General features: G+C 38.1%; 1 protein-coding gene across 1 annotated transcript; it reads left to right on the top strand.

Annotated features, from left to right (window-relative positions):
- Positions 1–332: 332 nt before the first annotated feature.
- On the top strand, positions 333–18,341 carry tdrd7a (tudor domain containing 7 a). Its single transcript, XM_037690546.1, has 20 exons — positions 333–400; positions 1,899–2,118; positions 2,403–2,547; positions 3,627–3,741; positions 3,830–3,925; positions 4,157–4,200; positions 5,983–6,023; positions 6,302–6,472; positions 6,747–7,505; positions 7,694–7,881; positions 8,536–8,725; positions 8,994–9,105; positions 9,224–9,435; positions 9,604–9,738; positions 15,917–16,000; positions 16,110–16,244; positions 16,509–16,619; positions 16,723–16,894; positions 17,079–17,212; positions 18,225–18,341. The coding sequence occupies exons 2-20, from the start codon at positions 1,915–1,917 to the stop codon at positions 18,339–18,341; spliced, it is 3,165 nt and encodes a 1,054-aa protein (XP_037546474.1). The 5' UTR covers positions 333–400; positions 1,899–1,914.
- Positions 18,342–19,236: the final 895 nt, after the last annotated feature.

The following is a 19,236-nucleotide window of genomic DNA, read 5'->3' as shown; positions in this document are numbered from 1 at the left end:
CTTAAATGTTGCTGTTTTTACGCCGTCCCACTTTTGGTCGGGCACTGTACTTTTGACTAGATTGATAATAATAAATAATTATATGCGCTATGTTGTAATTTTAAGTTGTGTGTGTGTGTGTGTTTGTGACTATAGACAAATATAAAATAAGAAGTGGGCTTGATTCAAACTAACAACGGAACTGGGCGGGGTCGCCGCCATTTTGGACTTCTAGGCGCAAGCTTTTGCCTGAGATTGTTAAAAGAAGATCCTTCAACAGCTCGAGCAGGTACTTTTCTCATTTAAAACATTTATTTCGTCCCTAAATGTTGCTATTGTTTTCTACATCGTCTGGTTTATTAAATATTATTGTGGGCTGAAAGTGGCGAGGCATCGCTTACTTTAAACGAGCAACAGGACGGTGAGTTAGCCTTTAGCTAACAGTAAGCTAACACACGGTGGCGGGTCCAAGTTGCAGCTGGCAGTTCAACAATTTTAGTCACGATTTTGTTTAATTTTGGCTTTGTCAACGTGTCACACATTGTTGCTGTTAATGTTAACTTGACATATTTATGAGTCATTAGAAGCGTTTGTGTATTTTTTTGTTAATAACTTTATTCAGAGAGGAAGGAAAGTGGAAAAACGACTCTACATAATTCAGATTTGTTCTGTGAGTTCATGCAAACTGAGGGTATTATTAACAAAAATGTATTTTTGCATGGCAGTCAATTTTAACATTGTAATGATGAATACTGTTCTTTATTCACAACAAATTTACACATTCCACAACGTTGAAAAAAGCTATTGTCTTCTACTGTCATGAGTAGGCCCTGTGTTAAGTTACCAAATGTGTTACCAAATGTTATTCCCCTGTTAATGTTATTAGTCACAGTGCAAGAGTAAACCGCTTTATACTTTCTTTTTATAAAGCTGGACTTTAATTTTTAAAGTGACGTATGTGTAGGCTTCTTAAAGGTCTAATTTTTTCTTTGCACTTTTACAGGATTTCAGCAAATAATTTTTTCAGAAATTATTCTTTTGTTACTAAAGTACTGTTTTGTCTGTCAACCTGTCTAGACTTTGGTATGTTTTTAAATTAAACTAAAGCGATTAGGATAAAAAGAAAGAAGTGGGTAAAGATGATGGTTGGATGGATGGATGGATGGATGGATGGATGGATGGATGTCCTTTTATCCTAAGTTGTAGGTTCATCCCGTGAGTTTAAGAAGTTTATGCCTGAATGATTTCAAGTCATATTTAAGTGACTTATTGCAGAACATTTCTCTAGAAATAATTGGGCACCGTACTAAATGCATCTAAAGACTAGAAAGGTTTAAGAACATTTGTTCAAGATCAAGAAGTCTGGAAGCAAAATATTAATGAAATGAGAGATGAGTCAAATTTTTTTTGCACATTACATAAATGCATTTAAATGAGTTTGAATAGATTTATTTTTTCTGTTTTGCTCAAAATTCCTTATTTTTTTTATAGCAGCTTGATTTGAATTCTTCATGCTATTAATCATTGACATTGTGAAATATCACTACTGAATTTAATAATTCTTTAAGCTTTACAGGTTTCACAAGTTAACTCGCTTAACTCTTATTAATGTATTTTACTCTTCAGCTTTGTAAACACAATATTGCAGACAACACTTTTTTTTTTAATTGTAGCTGAGAAAAATCTCAATAGTTTGTTTCATTACTGACAGTGGATTTTAGTTGTAAAAGTTTTTTTATTTTTATTATTTTTTTTGCATTATCAGTTAGGTGTATAATAGATCTTGATTTACTTAATGTCTAAATTGACTGGAATATTAAATATCTAAAATCATGTTTTAGACTAAAAAGATTGATCAAAGCTGTCTTAACACCCTTAAATCAATATATTGTGCTTAACTGTTGTGTTTTTGTGGTCAGTATTTGTATCGTCAGGATGCTGGATAACGAGTCCATACAGAAAATGTTGAGGTCTGTCCTCATGTCAAGCAAGACCGGTATATCTATTAACAAGATCCAGTCAGAGTACCACTCCCTGTGTGGAGAGTTCATTCCACTGAAGAAGCTGGGCTTCTCAACCCTGGAGGACTATCTCAGGAGTATTCCGTCTGTAGTGAAGATGGAGTGTCGCATGGGTCAGGTAAGCGCTGGCTTTAGTTGGAAGCCTAATTTAGATTTTCATGCAGTTAATTTATGTAGATTGATTCAATTATGTTATTCGTTATCAAATATATTATTATCAATAATGATTATAATTGTGATATAGCATATTAAACAATTTCCTGCTGCTTTCGTTGGACTTTCAGAAATTTAGAAACTTGAACCTTTATGGTGATTTTGTTTTTTCTCTTTGTTTTATAATTATTCTGACATTTACAATGATGTGTTTGTGTTTAGAATAAAAATACAATATCTGTTTTGTAGCTACAATGCTTTGCTTCAGTAAGTAAGGAAACGGCCCACATCGCTGAGCTGATAGCCAAACAGAAGAACTCCAAGAAATCTGGTCGCTCTCAAGTCGTAAACTGCAAGATGAGATTCAAACCTTCCAGTCCCTACATGCTTAACGGTATGACACAGGTCACATGTTCATGTTTTTAATGCTTAGAGGTGCATGTTGTACAGTGGGCTTTAATGGAAATGTGAGGTGGAAACATAATGGTCTAAAGTTTTTATAAGTCGCATCAGTCCAAATATGTCTAATAGAGTGGAATACTCCATAAATACATCGCTTTGCCGTATAAGTTGCATCTATTATGTGTCACTGCTGACAACCCGAAAACGTGGGCCGGTGTTGTGCCAAAAATCGATTGGCTGCCAAATGGCAGCTGCGGGAGCGTGCACGGGAGGACTTTAACAATAATTTAACAAGATTAACACTTAAAAAATGCACTTTGACGGTCAAATCATCTGTATTTTAAAAGCCGATACGCGGAAGTAGGCGCGTGCATGGGATGAGTCGCTGTGCATTTCTTCCAAATTTCACAAGCTAACTACCTAAAAAACATTTGTTTGCTCGAAATTATATCAAAGGTTTGTCTCAGTCTAACTTCTCCTTAATAAATGCACGTTGACGATCAAATCGGCTGTATTTCAAAAGCCGCTACGCGGAAGTAGGAGTGCACAGAGGGACGAGCCTTTTTGCATTTCTTCGAAATTTAACAAGATAAACACCTAAAAACAATTATTTGTTTGATCGACGTTATAGCAAAGATGTGTCTCAGTTGAACTTTTATGGTCATATTAGCTGGATTTCGCCGGGGAAGCGCAGCGAAATGAAGCTGATTTGACGGTTGCTCCAAGCAAGCAGAACGAAGGTGGCAGATTATGGCAAGCCGATTGTGTCATTAATAGCCACTTTTACCTATTGCATGACACAACGGCATGCTATACTACTCGAGTGCCATCTAGCGGCTGAAAATGTTAGTGTTCAATATTTTCAGTCAGAATAAATGAAAACGGTCATATCTCAGTCAAAAATTTGTTTATAAATATGGAAACAAAATCCATAAATAAGTCGCTTCGGTGTATAAATCGCAGGGTATGTGAATTATGCAAAAAAGGTGATTTCTAGGCCGAAAAATATGGTAATACTTCAATACTCTACTTTGTTCTTTTAAGTGACCTGTTTTCCCTCTTTGCTTTTAGTCACACCAAGGTCCTCTCTCCGCCAACCATTAGCTGCAAGGAATTCTAACTGGACAGCAAACCAGTCTCGATCCCTTGGAGGCAACAGAGGAGGCAGTGCCTCAGGGGATATTAGGTAGATAATATTTACATTCCTAATTGACTTCTTTTTGTCTATAAAAACATAGCATGCTTGTTTTTGCTTTTGTTTTTCTAATCACCAGGCAGTTGAACCACAAGTTGAACTCCGCCCCCCCTGTTGAACACAGAGAACTGTCCACTACTCAACCAGGTGTAAAAAGGAATGTCCTACCCAACAGGTGAACATGAGTGCAGATAGATAAATGTATTCAACCTTGAAAACTTTTTTTTTTATTGTTTAATGTATAAATTATTAGATAAGTTTAAGATTGTGTGCTATATGTACATACAAGTAATGTACAGTTACATTAATTAATACTCTTTTCCCTACAAATGCTGCAATTTTAGAATGTAATTTTAAAATTCAGCTATTTAATGTTTGATGTTTAAGACTTTTTTTCTTTCAACAGAAAACTGATGTGTGTTGTAAACTCTGTAAACAACAATTCTACAGGTGAGTGAGTACATGCTGGTTTATCTACATGTTAATTTCAAAACTTCCTTAGTAAGAATTTCAGTATCTCCAGTGAAGTCACATGCAATAGATTAATTGAACTGCATCGTCATCATTCGACAATTTGTATTTTATTTTAATTAATGTGGCTAATGCATTTTACTTAAATGCTTTGAACGAAACAAGGTTGTGCTGATATAAGATGTACGTATTTCAGGAAATATCAAGAATAAATATTGACTAAATAAATGTATAATTTTTTATTTGTTTTATTTAAAATGTAAATAAGATGTCTTTGTACCTCATTAGTCAAGTCAACTTTATTTATAAAGCACATTTAAAACAGCAGCTATTACCAAAGTGCTTAACAGTAAAATCAATGGGTGTAAATTCATGGAAAAAATAATAAAAAATAATGATAATACTGAAAATTAATTAAAAAAACGAAAAGAAATCAGAAATGCAGAGCAATAAAATACTAAATTGAGTCCTACTGTGTAAAAAGCCAGTGAAAACGGACATGTTTTTAGCAGAGATTTAAAAACAGGAAGTGAAGTGGCCTGTCTAATGTTGGGGGGGCAAATTGTTCCAAAGTTTGGGGGCGACGACTGAAAAAACCCGATCACCTCAGAGCTTCAGTCTTGTTTTTGGAACAGCCAATAGCAGCTGATCAGATGATCTCAGGGCCCGAGAGGAAACGTACGGTTCCAGTAACCCAGAGAAGTATGAGGGTGCAAGGCCATTTATGCTCTTAAAGGTTAGCAGGAGAATTTTAAAAATAAATTCTGTTACGTACAGGGAGCCAGTGAAAGGAGGATAAAACTGGTGTAATATGATCAAACCTACGAGTTCCTGTTAATGGTTTTGGACAATTTGGCACATACAGGCAAATGCTTGCTAAAAGACAGTGGGACTTGAAATAGAGGATTAATTTAGTTAAGACTTAAATTAAGTAAATGTTAATTAATCATAATTTAAGTTTCATAAAAACCTCGTTGCCCTATTTTATGTTCCAGCACATTAAAAATGTAATTACAGTAGTCCCTCGCTACTTTGTGGGTCGTTTTTCGTGGACTCGCACAATCGCGGTTTTTCAAAGCAAGATTGGACATGACACAGTTGGCTGATTGATGGATGAGCCATGGATTGTTTATTTAAAATAAATGATTTAAAATGATTTAGCACCTGTGTGCAGCTCATAAGTGTAGGGGGAAGCTCCCTCCTGCATTTCTCCTCCGTGCTGCATCAACTTTGTGAAGGGTTAACCCTTTGCTGTCCAGATGCACCAATTGACCTTCGTCTTCCAACTTAAAATTTTAAAGTATGTCACATCGTAAAATCGTTATGTTATGTTAAGTTATTTTTAATTATTTTAGAACTTCTATGTTCAGTTGTTACAGTGCATCAACAATTTTCAGTCGGGTCATCTGGACAGTTTCTTTTTTTGTGCTGAAACGTTTCACCTTCCATCCAGAAGGCTTCATCAGTCAAGGAAACACACAACACAACTGATTCTTCCCCCAAACAGCTTACTCCAAAGTGGAACAAACCAGTTACGTTGGTGCTAAGATGGTGTCTTTGGCTTGCCCCCTCCTACAGAACCCCTCGATAAATGCGGGACTACTATATAGTGAACATTTCGTTGTTTTTTTTGTTTTTTCCCTCTAACATTTAAAATGAAGCATATTTGAATTTCCAGCTCAATAACCAGGTGAAATGCTGCAAAAATAGGTTGATTTCAAAACTTACTCACTTTTAATTTTCTGTTTTCCTTGCACCCAAACATTCATCATGATCAAGTTTCTGCACCAAGCAAACCTCAGGTACAGACCTTTGTTTATACACATTGCAGTTTTTAATATGTCCTTATAGGTTTAGCACAGATTGCAACAAAACTCTTGAAATAAGAATTAATTTTTTTATTGAGGGAATAAATTCACTCAGACTTCACTTTCTCATTCTGCTACACTTTGAGTCATCTGCCATAAATAGATGTTAAATAGTATAAGTAACTTAATGACAAGTAGCTGCATAACAGAAAATACCTATTTTTAGTTGAACTATGTACAAGTGGTTAATCTTGTTTCATCTTTCTCTGTAGAATAGTCTGTACGATGTGGAGTTGGTGCAGAGCAGACTAAAGCAGCTTCTGGAGAGGTACTCCTCTGGATTGTGGATGTCCAAACTGCCAGAGGTCTACATTCAAATGTTCAGTCAGAAGCTCCATCCTCAGGTGCTTTTAGATATGGAGAAGTGGACAGAAATCTGTTTGGTGAGTTGCTAGCATTTACTACGGTGTTAATTTGTGCTGTATGCAGAGAAACAAGCAAACGCTACAAAGGAAAGAACTTTAATTTGTCATGATATTCTCCACTTTTTCACTTTTCAGTCCTCTTTCATTCAAACTTGGGGTCTATTGCAAAAAAAGTCTTTTTGAATATTTGTCAGGAATAAATGTTTACCAAAGAAAATATTTTGGAGCTACTTATTTTGATAAGACATTTCATTTCAAGCCTTCTGTGCTTTCTTGCTTGTCTGCCTCACAGGTGGAAAAACCTTCCATTACCAACAGAGCTGACCAGCTCGTCTACCCTCCTCTGCCTTCCAAGCCCGTTACCAACTCCTTAAAAACCACCAGCTCATCTCCAACATCACATTTGGATTCTACACCAGTTTCTTCCCCTCCCTCAACCCCTGAACTGAATTCAATTTTGTCTCCTTTTGCTGTTCCTAAAGCTAGAGATTCCCCCCAAAACCCTTTGTCAATGTCCACGTTACTTTTTCCACAACCTGCTGCTTCAGGAAAAGTTCTGCCATCTGTGATGTTACAAAGTCCTGCCCACAACCCCAGTCTGGCTCTAGGTCTTCTCCCATGTGCCAGTTCTGCAGGCAACCCAAGCATTGGCTCTAAAGTGGATCACAGTTTGCCCAAAGTTACCCACAACCGAAACGCTGCGCCGCTAGACCCCACCTGGACTTGCCTTAAATCAAACAACACTAACATTAAGACTTCCTCTGCTGAACCTGATCAGGACGTTTTATCTCTTTTGAAAGTCACTTTCTCCTCGCTCTCTGATTCTGCTTCTTGTCCTCCCTCCAAACCTTCTGTCGTCGTGTCAGCTGGGGTGCGTCAGAAAATAAAGGAGCTCCTCTCCAAGTACAGTCAAGGTCTGTGGGCACATGCTTTGCCCGAACTTTTTTTGGATGCATACAAGATGCCGTTTCCTGAACAGATTCTGGATAACTTGACTCTTTTGTGTGATATATGTACTGTGGAGTACCCCTTTTCACTTGACAAGAAGAAGGTAAGATGGCATGATGGTTTGCTGTTGATTCAGTTGAAACTAATGCACTCATTGTCCAGGTCTTAAGCAGCTTTGCTGTTTATCATTAACCACATCTCCAGTGCTGCTTGCCTATTTGTACCTTTTTAACTTTGTTTTGCTTAAAATTATAGTTTTTGCCACTTTGTTGATGGTTATTCTTTGGGCAGGCAATTTTATACAACTCGAACAGCGTAGATGCAGACTGCCAAGAAAGCCAGCAGAGCAAGAGCAACCCTCTCCCTTCTGGTTTGAAGGTCGTGGGTTCTGTAGTTCCTCCACGTCTGGCTCTTCCTTCTGAACAGTACCCCTCCGTGCTGGTGACTGAGGTCAAGAGCAGTAATGCTGTTACTATAAGGTGAGGCACATCGTTTCTGTATCTGTACTGTAACCACAGCAGTCCATACAGCAGAAGACTTGTTCCTTTTCCAATTAAAATACATTTTGGTTAAACTAATTTGAATTATTTTTAAGTATGGGTGAAACCAGTTAGATTTTCTGATTGGAACTAAGTGTAACTTTGAAACCAGAAAGAGTTGTGAAATTGTTACAAGTTCATGTAATTTCACAAAGTCCCTCAAACTCACAGACTGAATAATTTTTCAAAGACTCTGTCAAAAAGTCATTTAATGACAAGGAGCTCCTACTTAAAATATTCTATTGCTCTTTGCCGCAAGAAAATTTTGTTTCCAGAGTTTTTTTTTTTAACATCGATACTTTCTATATTTTTAAGAGAAGCATTCTGCCTGTTTAAATTGTAAGAGATTATCACACACTTCCAAAGTTATTAAAGTTGACGTTTCTGCAAATGCCAGCTACGTATATCTCTTTTTTTTTTTTTTTTTTTTTTTTTTTTTAAGGTACCACTTCCCACGTGATAATTCTGATAGAATGTGTAAAATGTATCGGCAATGTTTTGTCTAAAAGTAAGATGACGTCAAAAACTGCTTTTTTGTGAATGGATCCATGTTAATATAAGATTTTAATGCAGAGTTTGAATGTTTCTGTGTAGGTATGTAGGTGAAAACTACTCTGATGCTCAGGAAGCCATGGAAGGTGGCATGCTTACCTTCTACAGCCAAAGCTCCAAACAGCAGACGATTACTAACCCTGTCATTGGTCAGCTGGTAGCTGTCAGAGGGGAAGATGAAGAGGTGGCCAGAGCACAGGTGAAGGATGTCTCAAACCTGAACAAGATCAAGGTAACTTACTCAGTTTTAAATCTGTTTTCAGTAGAGCAGGCATCTTGTTAAGAGGTTTATGCAGCTGGCTCAAGTTTGTGTTCTGGTCTGTTTACCATTAAAATGCACAAACTCCCCTTCTCAGTTTACTTTCTCATGTATCATCTTCCAAATAAAACCTTCCACTACCCCAATTAAAAATATATATTTAAACAAAGCTAATTTAACCATGGACTAAGCATTTAGCTTGTAGGTCACATGCAAATAAAAACTTTCTTCTTACTGCCAGGTATTCTATGTAGACTATGGCTTCTCTGTGGAGACAAGTGTGGCTAATCTGCAGGAGCTGCATCAGGACTTCCTTGCTTTGCCTTTCCAAGCTTCTGTTGTCGGACTTGCAGGTGCGCAGAAATTAGTGAGAAAATATTTAGCCACTGTTACGCGTTATGGAGTAATTAGCCTTGCAGAGTCTTTCCCCCAATATGATCACCTTTTACCTTTTTGTTTTGCTCCTACCAGGCCTGGAGGCTTTCAGCTCCAATTCACTGGTGCTGTCCTTGCTGGATAAGTTGGCAGTTGGAAAGATCCTGCTGATGGAAACATTGCAGCCATGTCCACAGAATGAAACACCACTGGCAGTACTTTATGACACGTCACAAGATGAAGATGTAAACATTAACTCCATGTGCCTGAAGGCTCTGCAGGACAAGACTATGAACAACCCTCTTTCTGTATGTTAATGCAGACATCCTCGTATTCTGCAGTTTTATTAGTCATTTGTAACAACTGTTTGGCTTTTGTTTAGTTTGAATCAAAGTTTTAATCAAGCAACCCTCAGTGGCACACGTATTGTTAAATTCCCTAGCTTCTTCTGACATAAATTTTTCTATTTCCCATAGGTCAATGTTACCTATCGTGAAGTGTGCATCTCGAATGTGTGTGCAGATGGCACCATTTTCTGTCGGCTGCCCTCCAGAGGAACTGTAAGACTCAGGAAGTTGCTTGAAGAAGTAGATGCATATTTCATGTCTCAGGTAAACACAGTTTTGGGTTCCATAGCTTTGTATAGCTGCTTGTATTCTTAGGAAGCTTGCATTGTGGGTAAATTTACATTACCATAGTTTTGAGCCACAGTTGATTTGAAGTGTGATTTTAATTTTCGAAATGAATTTGAGAAGATTCTCATGAACACTGAAATATCAATAATTTGTAAACAGCTAACTACTGATGGCTCAGTAGACCTACAGAGTAGAGGATGACATGGGAGTGGATTTTCACTCCTGTCCTGGTCCCACAGAAAAAATCCTGTCCCAGTCCTGGTCCAGAGTAAAAAAAAAAAAAACCTCCTGTACTGCTCCTGTTTTTTTCTCTTCATTTAATTTTTAGGAAATACATTGAATTTGATTTGTTCTTCTATCCATTTCATTTTATATTACTTTGTGTTCTATAGTTTTATTTCAAAAGATATGGCAACAGGAACAGTTCATCTGTGGTGAAGTAGAAGCATTTATTGCCTTCATCCAAACAAAAACCTTCACTAAATGTCATAAAACAAATAATCCATGGCCTGTAGTCCCTATAATTTTTCTACGGAGGATCAGCTTCTGAGTCCCTGTTTCTAGCTCTTTTGAAGGTCAGTTACAGTAAAAACTAAATATTAAAAACAGTACATGGGTCACACCATGTCTACCTTAGATAAAGAACCCAAACAACAAATAAAAGTTGCATTTTGCTAATTTATTGAGCAGTTGTTTCCTTTAAACAGTGACATTACTGTCATGTTTTAAATTGCTTAAACAAACAAAAACAAAAGAAAAATAATATATCAAGCAAGAGAACTCGACAAGTAAAAATGCTTAAAGGCATCATTACACATTGACGACATCCTCAAGAAGTTCGTAATCTATGTGGTTGAGGTCACGAGCTCGTTTCGGCGAAGCATGATGTGCATCTTACCAGACTTCAGAGCATCATTTACAGACTGGAGCTTTGCAGGTCTGGTGTTCCACCTCATCTCTCCACAGCTTCAGTGATCGGTTCAGCGAGTTTTGTAACCTAAAATTGAAAGAAGACGGTGCATAAGTCAAAATAAGGTTACAGTGAATACAAATTGCAATTTGTTGGCCTTGTAGTGATGTAGGGTTAGGTTAGCTTCAGTTAGCTTAGGAGCTCCACTACAATCAATATTTAATAACGGGTTCTCTCTTTTTCGAGCTACTTGACAGATATGTGACAGAGGTACTGTGTTGGAGATGGTCTAATCAGTGACATGAGACGTTAATTTTCTTTGACCCATCAAAATGAATGTGGTCATTTATTAACAGAATCAAAATTTAACATCAAAACATTGTACACTTGATTATTCTGATCGGCTCTGATTAATAAAACTTGGCACGTTTTACTTAATAAAAACAACAGACATTTCCTTAGATCTTAAATTAATGTCTGCAGGCTTTTAGCTTATCTTTTACTGGCAGAGGAATATAGAGATGGAGTAAAGTTTTTGATGGAAAAGTGGATACTTAGGGTTAACTAAGATAAAGAAAAGATGGGGAGTTATCTTGTTTGAAACCAGATAGCACGTTTCCCGGTGATTTCAGCTAGATGGTACCCGAGCGTTGACTCTTTACCTTGGTGGGGTTTCAGAGAGGCCTTCTCCTGGCATCCAGCAAGGCTGAGTCTTTTCTCTCCAGGGAGTTATATCCGCTTCTCATCAACTTGGGACCACGAGGCTGACTGGCCCAGCTTCCAAAATAAACTCCCCGAAAGATAGGATTAAGTTAAGTGGAATTTCAGCAAACGTGCTGAACTCCTGAGATGTTGAATAGGTCTTTGGCGTGATGACCTGAATCAACGCTCCAGACAGGTGTCATCTTTCAAAAAAAGACCACCGTGGACTTCAGTTGTAAAGTCACACTCGTCTCCTTCTCCAGCAGAACTCTCTGTTCTCCTGGAACTTCTGTTCTCTTGGAACTTCTGTTCTCCATGGAACTTCTGTTCTCTCCCAAAACTAACTGGAACTAGGAAGTGTCGACTTTTAAAGAGTTCTGCTTCCGTTCACTTTTGGGAAGTCCTGATTGGTTGAAACAGAGTGTCCGCGGGGTCTTGAAAGTTATTAAAAGTTGATAAATCAAATTTGGGAAAATTAAGGGTCTTGAAAAGTATTAAGTCTTGAAAGCGATTTGATGAGGTATTTTTTTTTTGCTGTTATTCTAGCTTTAAATAATTTGACAGCAAAAAGTATGTATGACTAATATTTGTTTTCCTCACCGCGGAGGATTCGGAAACTGCTTCGCTCAAATTTAGAGTGTCAGGTTACAACAGCTTTAATGGCTAGGCCTATCTTGTGCGCATGCGCGGCTGCTTTGAGTCTGTGTGTTCGAGTAAGTTGCCGCGAGACCGTGAGAACAATGGGTAAATGCAAGTTTTCGGACTCCTGGTTGGAGATGCCTGATTTTCAAGAATGGCTGAGGCCTGTCGCCGAGAATAACCGCGAGGCTTATTGTACATTTTGTAAAAAAAAGATGAGCGTAGCCTCGATGGGCATAAACGCCTTGAAGTCCCATATGACTGGAGCTAGCCACAAAAGTGCAGCTAGCCGCAAAACGCAGATGTCTATCAGCAGTTTCTGTGCTCCACCAGCGACAGCGCTTCCAGCTAACCGTGTGCCTGAACCAACCAAAGCTCCCTTGACACTGTCTTCTGCCTCTCCGTCTGCCGACATCATGGTGACCATGGGCAGCACACCAACACTGCGTGCAGAGGTGATCTGGTGTCTCCACACTGCGGTGAATCACCATTCTCTAAATTCCAACGAAGGCATATCGGACATTTTTAAATCAATGTTTCCAGATTCGGATATAGCCAGAACATTCACTTGTGGCAAGGACAAAACGGGTTACATCTTGCGATTCGGGCTTGCACATTTTTTTAAGCAGGAGCTCGTTGACAGTATTAACAAAGCTGGCCCATTTGTGTTGATGTTTGACGAGTCTCTGAACCAGTCAACTAAAAAGAAACAGCTCGATGTGCACATTCGTTTTTGGAATGAAGACTGCGTTCAATCCAGGTATCTGGGCTCTCAATTCCTGGGACATGGAACAGCGGAGGACTTGTTGCATCACATCAAAGTAAGTGAATCTTTTTGTTTACTACTATTTAATCTTTTCTTTGTGTATGTTGATATTAAATAAAGCATATTACAGTACATTTTTATATATGAAAAGTACTCAAATAGAATATTCCTTTAAATCAATGAAGAATTGTGTGTGTGTGTGTGTGTGATATTTACATACATAACGATTTGAACACCTGTGTGTCTAAAAATTAAATATCAAATCCATACTGTTGTCACAGGAATGTGTTGCCAAACTGAATATGAGACAGCTTGTTTCCATCAGTATGGACGGCCCCAATGCCTTTCAACCACTGCAGCAGCGGGTTGATGTGTTCCTGCACTCAGCAATCGGCAAGTCTCACCCTGAGCTCTCAAGGTTCTGTCAGATCCTCCTACTACTCTCCCATGGACAGGCCACAGTGGAGCGTGGATTCTCAGTTAACAAGCAGGTCGAAACCTGCAACATACACAAAGAGACGATGGAGGGTCTGAGGTTGATCTGCGACAAGGTCAGTGTCTGTGGGGGTGTTCTGCAGGTACCTCTGACCAAGGAGCTGCTGGCTTCTGTTGCCTCTGCAAGGTCAAAGTACAGGATTTACCTGGAACAGCAACGAAAGAAGAAATAAACTTCCACACAGAGCCTTAAGAGGAAAGCAGCTGGAGCTGAGTTAGAAGAGCTGAAAAAAAAGAGAAAACTTCTACAAGAGGTGTGCGATTCTCTGCAAAAAGATGCAGATCAGTTGGCAGAGCAGGCAGAGGGAAAGTCAGGTTCTTTAATGGCCCAACTGATCACCAAGTCCAATGTCTTGAGAAGGAGACGTAAAGAAAAACTCAGTGAGCTGGTGCAAACTGAAGAGTTGCTGGAATGCAAAGCAACTGCACTGAGGCACATGTAATGATTACTGTGTTTATTTCTTATTCGCCATTGTTCAACCAAGTTACTTTAAAATAACTACGAGTCTTGTTGTAACCTAAGCTATATTTTCTTAAACCTAGTCGTGGTTCAGTTTCTTCTTTTGAATTTTTTTCTATCCACTGTATCTCAGTTCTGTTGTAGGTTTGAGATTCACGGATTTAATTGAAAACAACAGCAGTTTTGTAAATCAAAGATTTGTTGCTTAATAAAACAAAGTGACGATAAGGTCTTGAATTTATTTTGGAAGGTCTTGAAAAAGTCTTGAAAAGGTATTGAAATTAACTTCATTATTCCTGCATATACCCTGTGAAAGAACCAACAGGGGTGTGGTTTTAGTGACGCCAGAGGGTCACTACAAGTCAGAAAAACAGCGGAGATGTTTAGGAACAGACAGAGAAATGTTTTGGAGAAATGACAGACTTACAGGTGCCAGTTCTCTTGTTTCTGTCTGAGAGGTTTAAAAACATGACAGTTCGTTCCAATAAACTTGTTTGCGACTGTCTCCGACTTTTGACCGACATCACTCTCTCATTTCAGACAAAAGATCAAAAAATGCATAATTACTTTGTAACATAGACATTTAACTTGATTTCTACTTTGAATGAGGATCAAAAATCATTAATACTGTTTCACAGTTGATTTAAAATGAGTGGTTCACTTCAACATTTAAAATGGTTTGAACTAAACACACATTTGATTATCAAAACATTGTAAAATAGTAATGATAATATAAAAAGCGAGTGTTCTTTCAATTGATTAGTTCAGGATACAATTAGAAAGTCTCTGGATGAGCTAATTTGTATTTCTGGATTCAAATCAATGAAATAACAGTTCCTGTCCCATGAAGGTCTTCAGGGGCAGGTCTTGACCGGAGGCCGAGTTCACTACAGCCTTTCTTTTGGGAAAAATATTTCGTCAAAAAGAAGAGATTTACAATTGAAATTGTCAAGAAAATGTGACCTTTGCAATTATGAATTACAGTAACTCAATTTTTCTTTCTTTATTTCACTTATCATATTTATTAATTATTTAAACGGCCTCCCCAGACAGAGATTACAAGATTTTATGGATCTTGTGATGCATCATGCAGCACACAAAGCAAAATACAGCCGACAGTAACTATTTACGCAATAAAGTGATAGTTATTCACGTTTTCCTCGATTTCAGTAGTCCAGCAGGACGTCACAATATCAAAAATGAGGATAGTTTTACCGTAGAATGCGTGCACTTTAACCAGGAAGAGTTCCTTTCTTTTATTTGTTACATTACAAACGGCGACGGACAATGAAGATTTTAACCTAAAAACCCACGTAACAAAGCATAGCATAATTTTTTAATTAAAAGGGACATGGTGAAGAAAAATGCGTGAGTCTGTTTATTTACTGACGGTAAACAAAAGTCCAACTCCCACCGCAGCTGAGACTAAACGTTTTACAAGCAGCTTGCACCAACACACAACTCTCGTGAAGTTCAGGGTTATTCGACACTTTTCTGCCCGTTCTGTAAGCTTAATGGATAGTTTCTTCTTACTTTACTATTTTCAGCCCATCTGTTGTTTTGCTGTGCTCCTACCCTCTCTGTGAAAAGCAGAGGCTGGAACAGTTGACTTCTGGGCAATGTAGTTCTTTTGACTTGTGTTAAAGTGAAGGCTTATTGAAAGAAAACTTCAAAATAGCTGCACTTTACCAGCTGTTGGTTTTTTTTCCATTTTCTTTTTTTGCTTATTGGTTAGTTCCCGCTCCTGTCTGCTCCCGTTAACTTTCAGTCCGGTCACGTCCTGGTCTCACGTATGTTATAATAAGGTTGACTCCGATCCCGCCGGAATCACGTGACCTGCGGTACTCCCGAAAATATTTCATCCTCGACTACAGAGTCCTAATGGGAGTCTGTTCCTGGATGTGTCAGAGCTGTTTAAGCAGGAACATGTATGTTGATGCAAAATTGCACTCTGGGATGTCAAACTTAAGTTTGGCCTTGGATAACTGTATAGAACTGCTAATGTTTTCTGTAGAAACAATCAAGTTTTACAGTTGTTGTTGTTGTTGTTGTTGTTGTTGTTGTTGTTGTTGTTGTTGTTGTTGTTGTTTATGGTTTATTATTAAACCGTTGTTCTGTTTTTGTAGAGTAAATGTTAAATATTAATTTATAATAAAATTCTTCACACAATTGTTCCTACAAGATGGCATTCGAGTCCCTGGTTTCCAGACCTTTCACTGGCAAGTTCTGTTTAGCCCGATACAAAGGAAAGTGGGCCAGAGCTGAGGTAAGAACACAATCCTGAAAATGGGTTTAATAATTATAATTGTTTTTTTGGGGGGGGGTATGGAAAAAGTTGTCTACAGAGTTTTTGTCTCTTTTTTTTTCCCCTCCAGCTGACCAACATGTATGACAACAGAGTGATGGAGATTTTCTTCATTGACTTTGGGGTGTCAGCAACTGTTGAAGTCACAGATCTTCGAGAGATTCCTCTTCTTTTTCTGAAGGCTTTTATTGTCATTCCACCACAGGTCAGTTGTGCGTCAATATGCTTAAAAATCTCTAACGAACCCCACTCTAAGCATAGTTTCTCCAGTATTCAAAATTCCCAAATACATATGCGAAATGTATAAAAATATATACCAGTATGTATGAAAAATCTTGTGAACATAATGTAAATTGGAGTGGTTTTGTGAAAAGATCTGTAAATGACAGCTCATTAATAATTTAGGTAAACTTGCTTTTAACCGTACTTGTTGGTAACTGACAAATGTTCATAATTATGTTTGTCACAGACTTTTAAATGTCACCTAGCTGACATCACTGTTCCAGAAGGAGGCTGGAGCAACGAGACCATTCTGTGGTTGAATGAGGCCATACTGGGAAGAGAAAACTGCAAAATGAAGGTGAAATATAAACTTAAGTTAGAAAAGAAAAACAGAAACTTTACAGTTGAAATTTAAACCAGATTCTCATGTAACATAGTGTGTGTAATTACTTTCATTTTAGATCTCCAAACTAAAGGAGGACAAAGGTGAAAAGGTCGTCTTTATGTACCTGTTTATCGGTAATGATGGCCAGGAGCTGCACAAGAGTATCAACCATCAGCTGGCCCAGCAGAAACTGACGGCTCAGAACAACAATGCAGTCGGCAGCACTGTCAACGATGGTGTGGATACAGGTGATACCAAAATAAAAGGAAAAAAATCCATTCTTTGTCTAACACAACTCCTGGCAACAGTTATCTGTACATTTTTAAAGTCTTTGTTTATTCCGACTCATTAATTACTTCAAAAATAAGTATGAGATTTAAAATACTGATATGAAGTTTTTGTGTGTTTTGCTGTGTCTCACAACTCTGGTAGAGCGTTTGACTCTGCCAAGCTCATTCCTAAACCAAATCATTGCATCATCACGACTGCATCCAAAAGAACTATGTGAAACCACTAAAACTGAGATTGAGCTGCTTCCATGGCCTCCTCTTCTGGATCTCCCCCAGGTATGTAGCTGTGTTTAAAGTCACTCAGCTTCTGAGAGATGGTAGAATAATAACCAGTTGGTCTGGTTGCTTTTTTTTTATTTTATGTGACAACTGTAATCATCTGCATTTTGACTTTGTTAGCCATTGTCAAGGCTTTCTCAGATATGCGTGATTCATTTTGGTACTTCATAATAATTCATAATTGTACTTTTGTATAATTGCACTGGAATTTCCCATCCATGGGACGATAAAGGCTGTTTCTATTCTATTTCTATTCTACTTCTTCCAGCTACCTAACTGTTAACAACGGTGTACTACAAGGTTCAGTCTTAGGACCCACCCTCTTCTCAATTTACATAAGTAATGTAGGTTAGATCATTCCTGATGTGTCCTTACATTTTTATGCCGACAATACAGTTGTTTCTTGTCGAGCTAAAACAGTTGCTAAGGTCTTCCAGCTTTTACAGTCTGCGTTCGACATCATCCAGTCAGATTTGTCCTGTCTCAAACTGGTGCTAAATGCTAATAAAACCAAAGGGATGTTGTTTTCAAACAGGAAGTTGGTACCATCAGTCCTTCCTTCTATTTTATTTTCGAATGGTGGTCGAATTGAGTTTGTCAATTCTTATAATACTTGGGTATCTTGGTCGATTCGCATCTCTCATGCCTCATGTCGAAAACTTAGTAAAGAAACTGAAAGAAAAACTGGGTTTCTTTTTTAGAAATAGATCCTAAGTCTGAATGTTAGGAAACACCTTGTAACTGCTACTTTCCTTCCCTCCATTGACTACGGTGACATTATTTACAAGAACGCTCCTACAAGCACCTTGCAGATGTTGGATGCTGTCCATTATCGTGTGCCAAGATTCATAACTGGCTGTAACTACTGTACCCATCACTGCGCCCTGTATTCACTGGTTAACTGGTTATCATTAAGCAGACTCTCTCACTGGTACATTTTCATCTTTAAATCACTTCTTGGTTTGTCGCCTTCATGCATCTCCCCCTATATGTCGCTTTCTGGGTGCAGCTACAGCATGCTCTCCCAAGACATCATTACCTGCAGTCTACCCTCAGTTCGGACCGAACTAGGCATATGTCTCTTCCTCCGCTCCTGTTTCCTGAAACACCTTACAAAAAGATCTGAAACGGTCAACGTTGACCTCTCTAAGGGACTTTAAAAAACTGTTAAGTTCATAGCAAAAACCAACGCAGACATATTTTTGTTTTTAGTATTTTGCATCACTTTACAATGTAGCTGTTTTTTTATTGTTGTTTTTTTTACTTAATTTCTTCCATTTACTTCTCATTTTACAGGTCCTTCTCAAAAAATTAGCATATTGTGATAAAGGTCATTATTTTCCATAATGTAATAATAAAAATAAAACTTTCATATATTTCAGATTCATTGCACACAAACTGAAATATTTCAGGTCTTTAATTGTTTTAATACTGATGATTATGGCATACAGCTCATGAAAACCCAAAATGCCTGTCCCAAAAAATTAGCATATTTCATCCCACCAATGAAAGACAAGTGTTTTTAATACAAAAAAACGCCAACCTTCAAATAATCATGTTCAGTTATGCACTCAATACTTGGTCGGGAATCCTTTTGCATGAATGACTACTTCAATGTGGCGTGGCATGGAGGCAATCAGCCTGTGGCACTGCTGAGGTGTTATGGAGGCCCAGGATGCTTCGATAGCGGCCTTAAGCTCATCCAGAGTGTTGGGTCTTGTGTCTCTCAACTTTCTCTTCACAATATCCCACAGGTTCTCTATGGGGTTCAGGTCAGGAGAGTTGGCAGGCCAATTGAGCACAGTAATTCCATGGTCAGTAAACCATTTACCAGTGGTTTTGGCACTGTGAGCAGGTGCCAGGTCGTGCTGAAAAATGAAATCTTCATCTCCATAAAGCTTTTCAGCAGATAGAAGCATGAAGTGCTCCAAAATCTCCTGATAGCTAGCTGCATTGACCCTGCCCTTGATAAAACACAGTGGACCAACACCAGCATCTGACATGGCTCCCCAGACCATCAC

The sequence above is a fragment of the Nematolebias whitei genome, chromosome 16 (assembly GCF_014905685.2).
Source record: "Nematolebias whitei isolate Nwh7 chromosome 16, NemWhi1, whole genome shotgun sequence".
NCBI classification, from domain to species: Eukaryota; Metazoa; Chordata; class Actinopteri; order Cyprinodontiformes; family Rivulidae; genus Nematolebias; species Nematolebias whitei.
This window is presented reverse-complemented; position numbering and strand designations above follow the sequence as displayed.

What these genes read in the sequence shown, in the direction of transcription:
- tdrd7a (XM_037690546.1), top strand. Translation starts at nt 1,915, where the DNA reads ATGCTGGATAACGAGTCCATACAGAAAATGTTGAGGTCTGTCCTCATG. An exon ending in AGGAATGTCCTACCCAACAG is followed by an intron (nt 3,926 to 4,156) that starts GTGAACATGAGT and finishes TTCTTTCAACAG; the next exon opens with AAAACTGATGTGTGTTGTAA. An exon ending in TTATTGTCATTCCACCACAG is followed by an intron (nt 16,245 to 16,508) that starts GTCAGTTGTGCG and finishes TGTTTGTCACAG; the next exon opens with ACTTTTAAATGTCACCTAGC.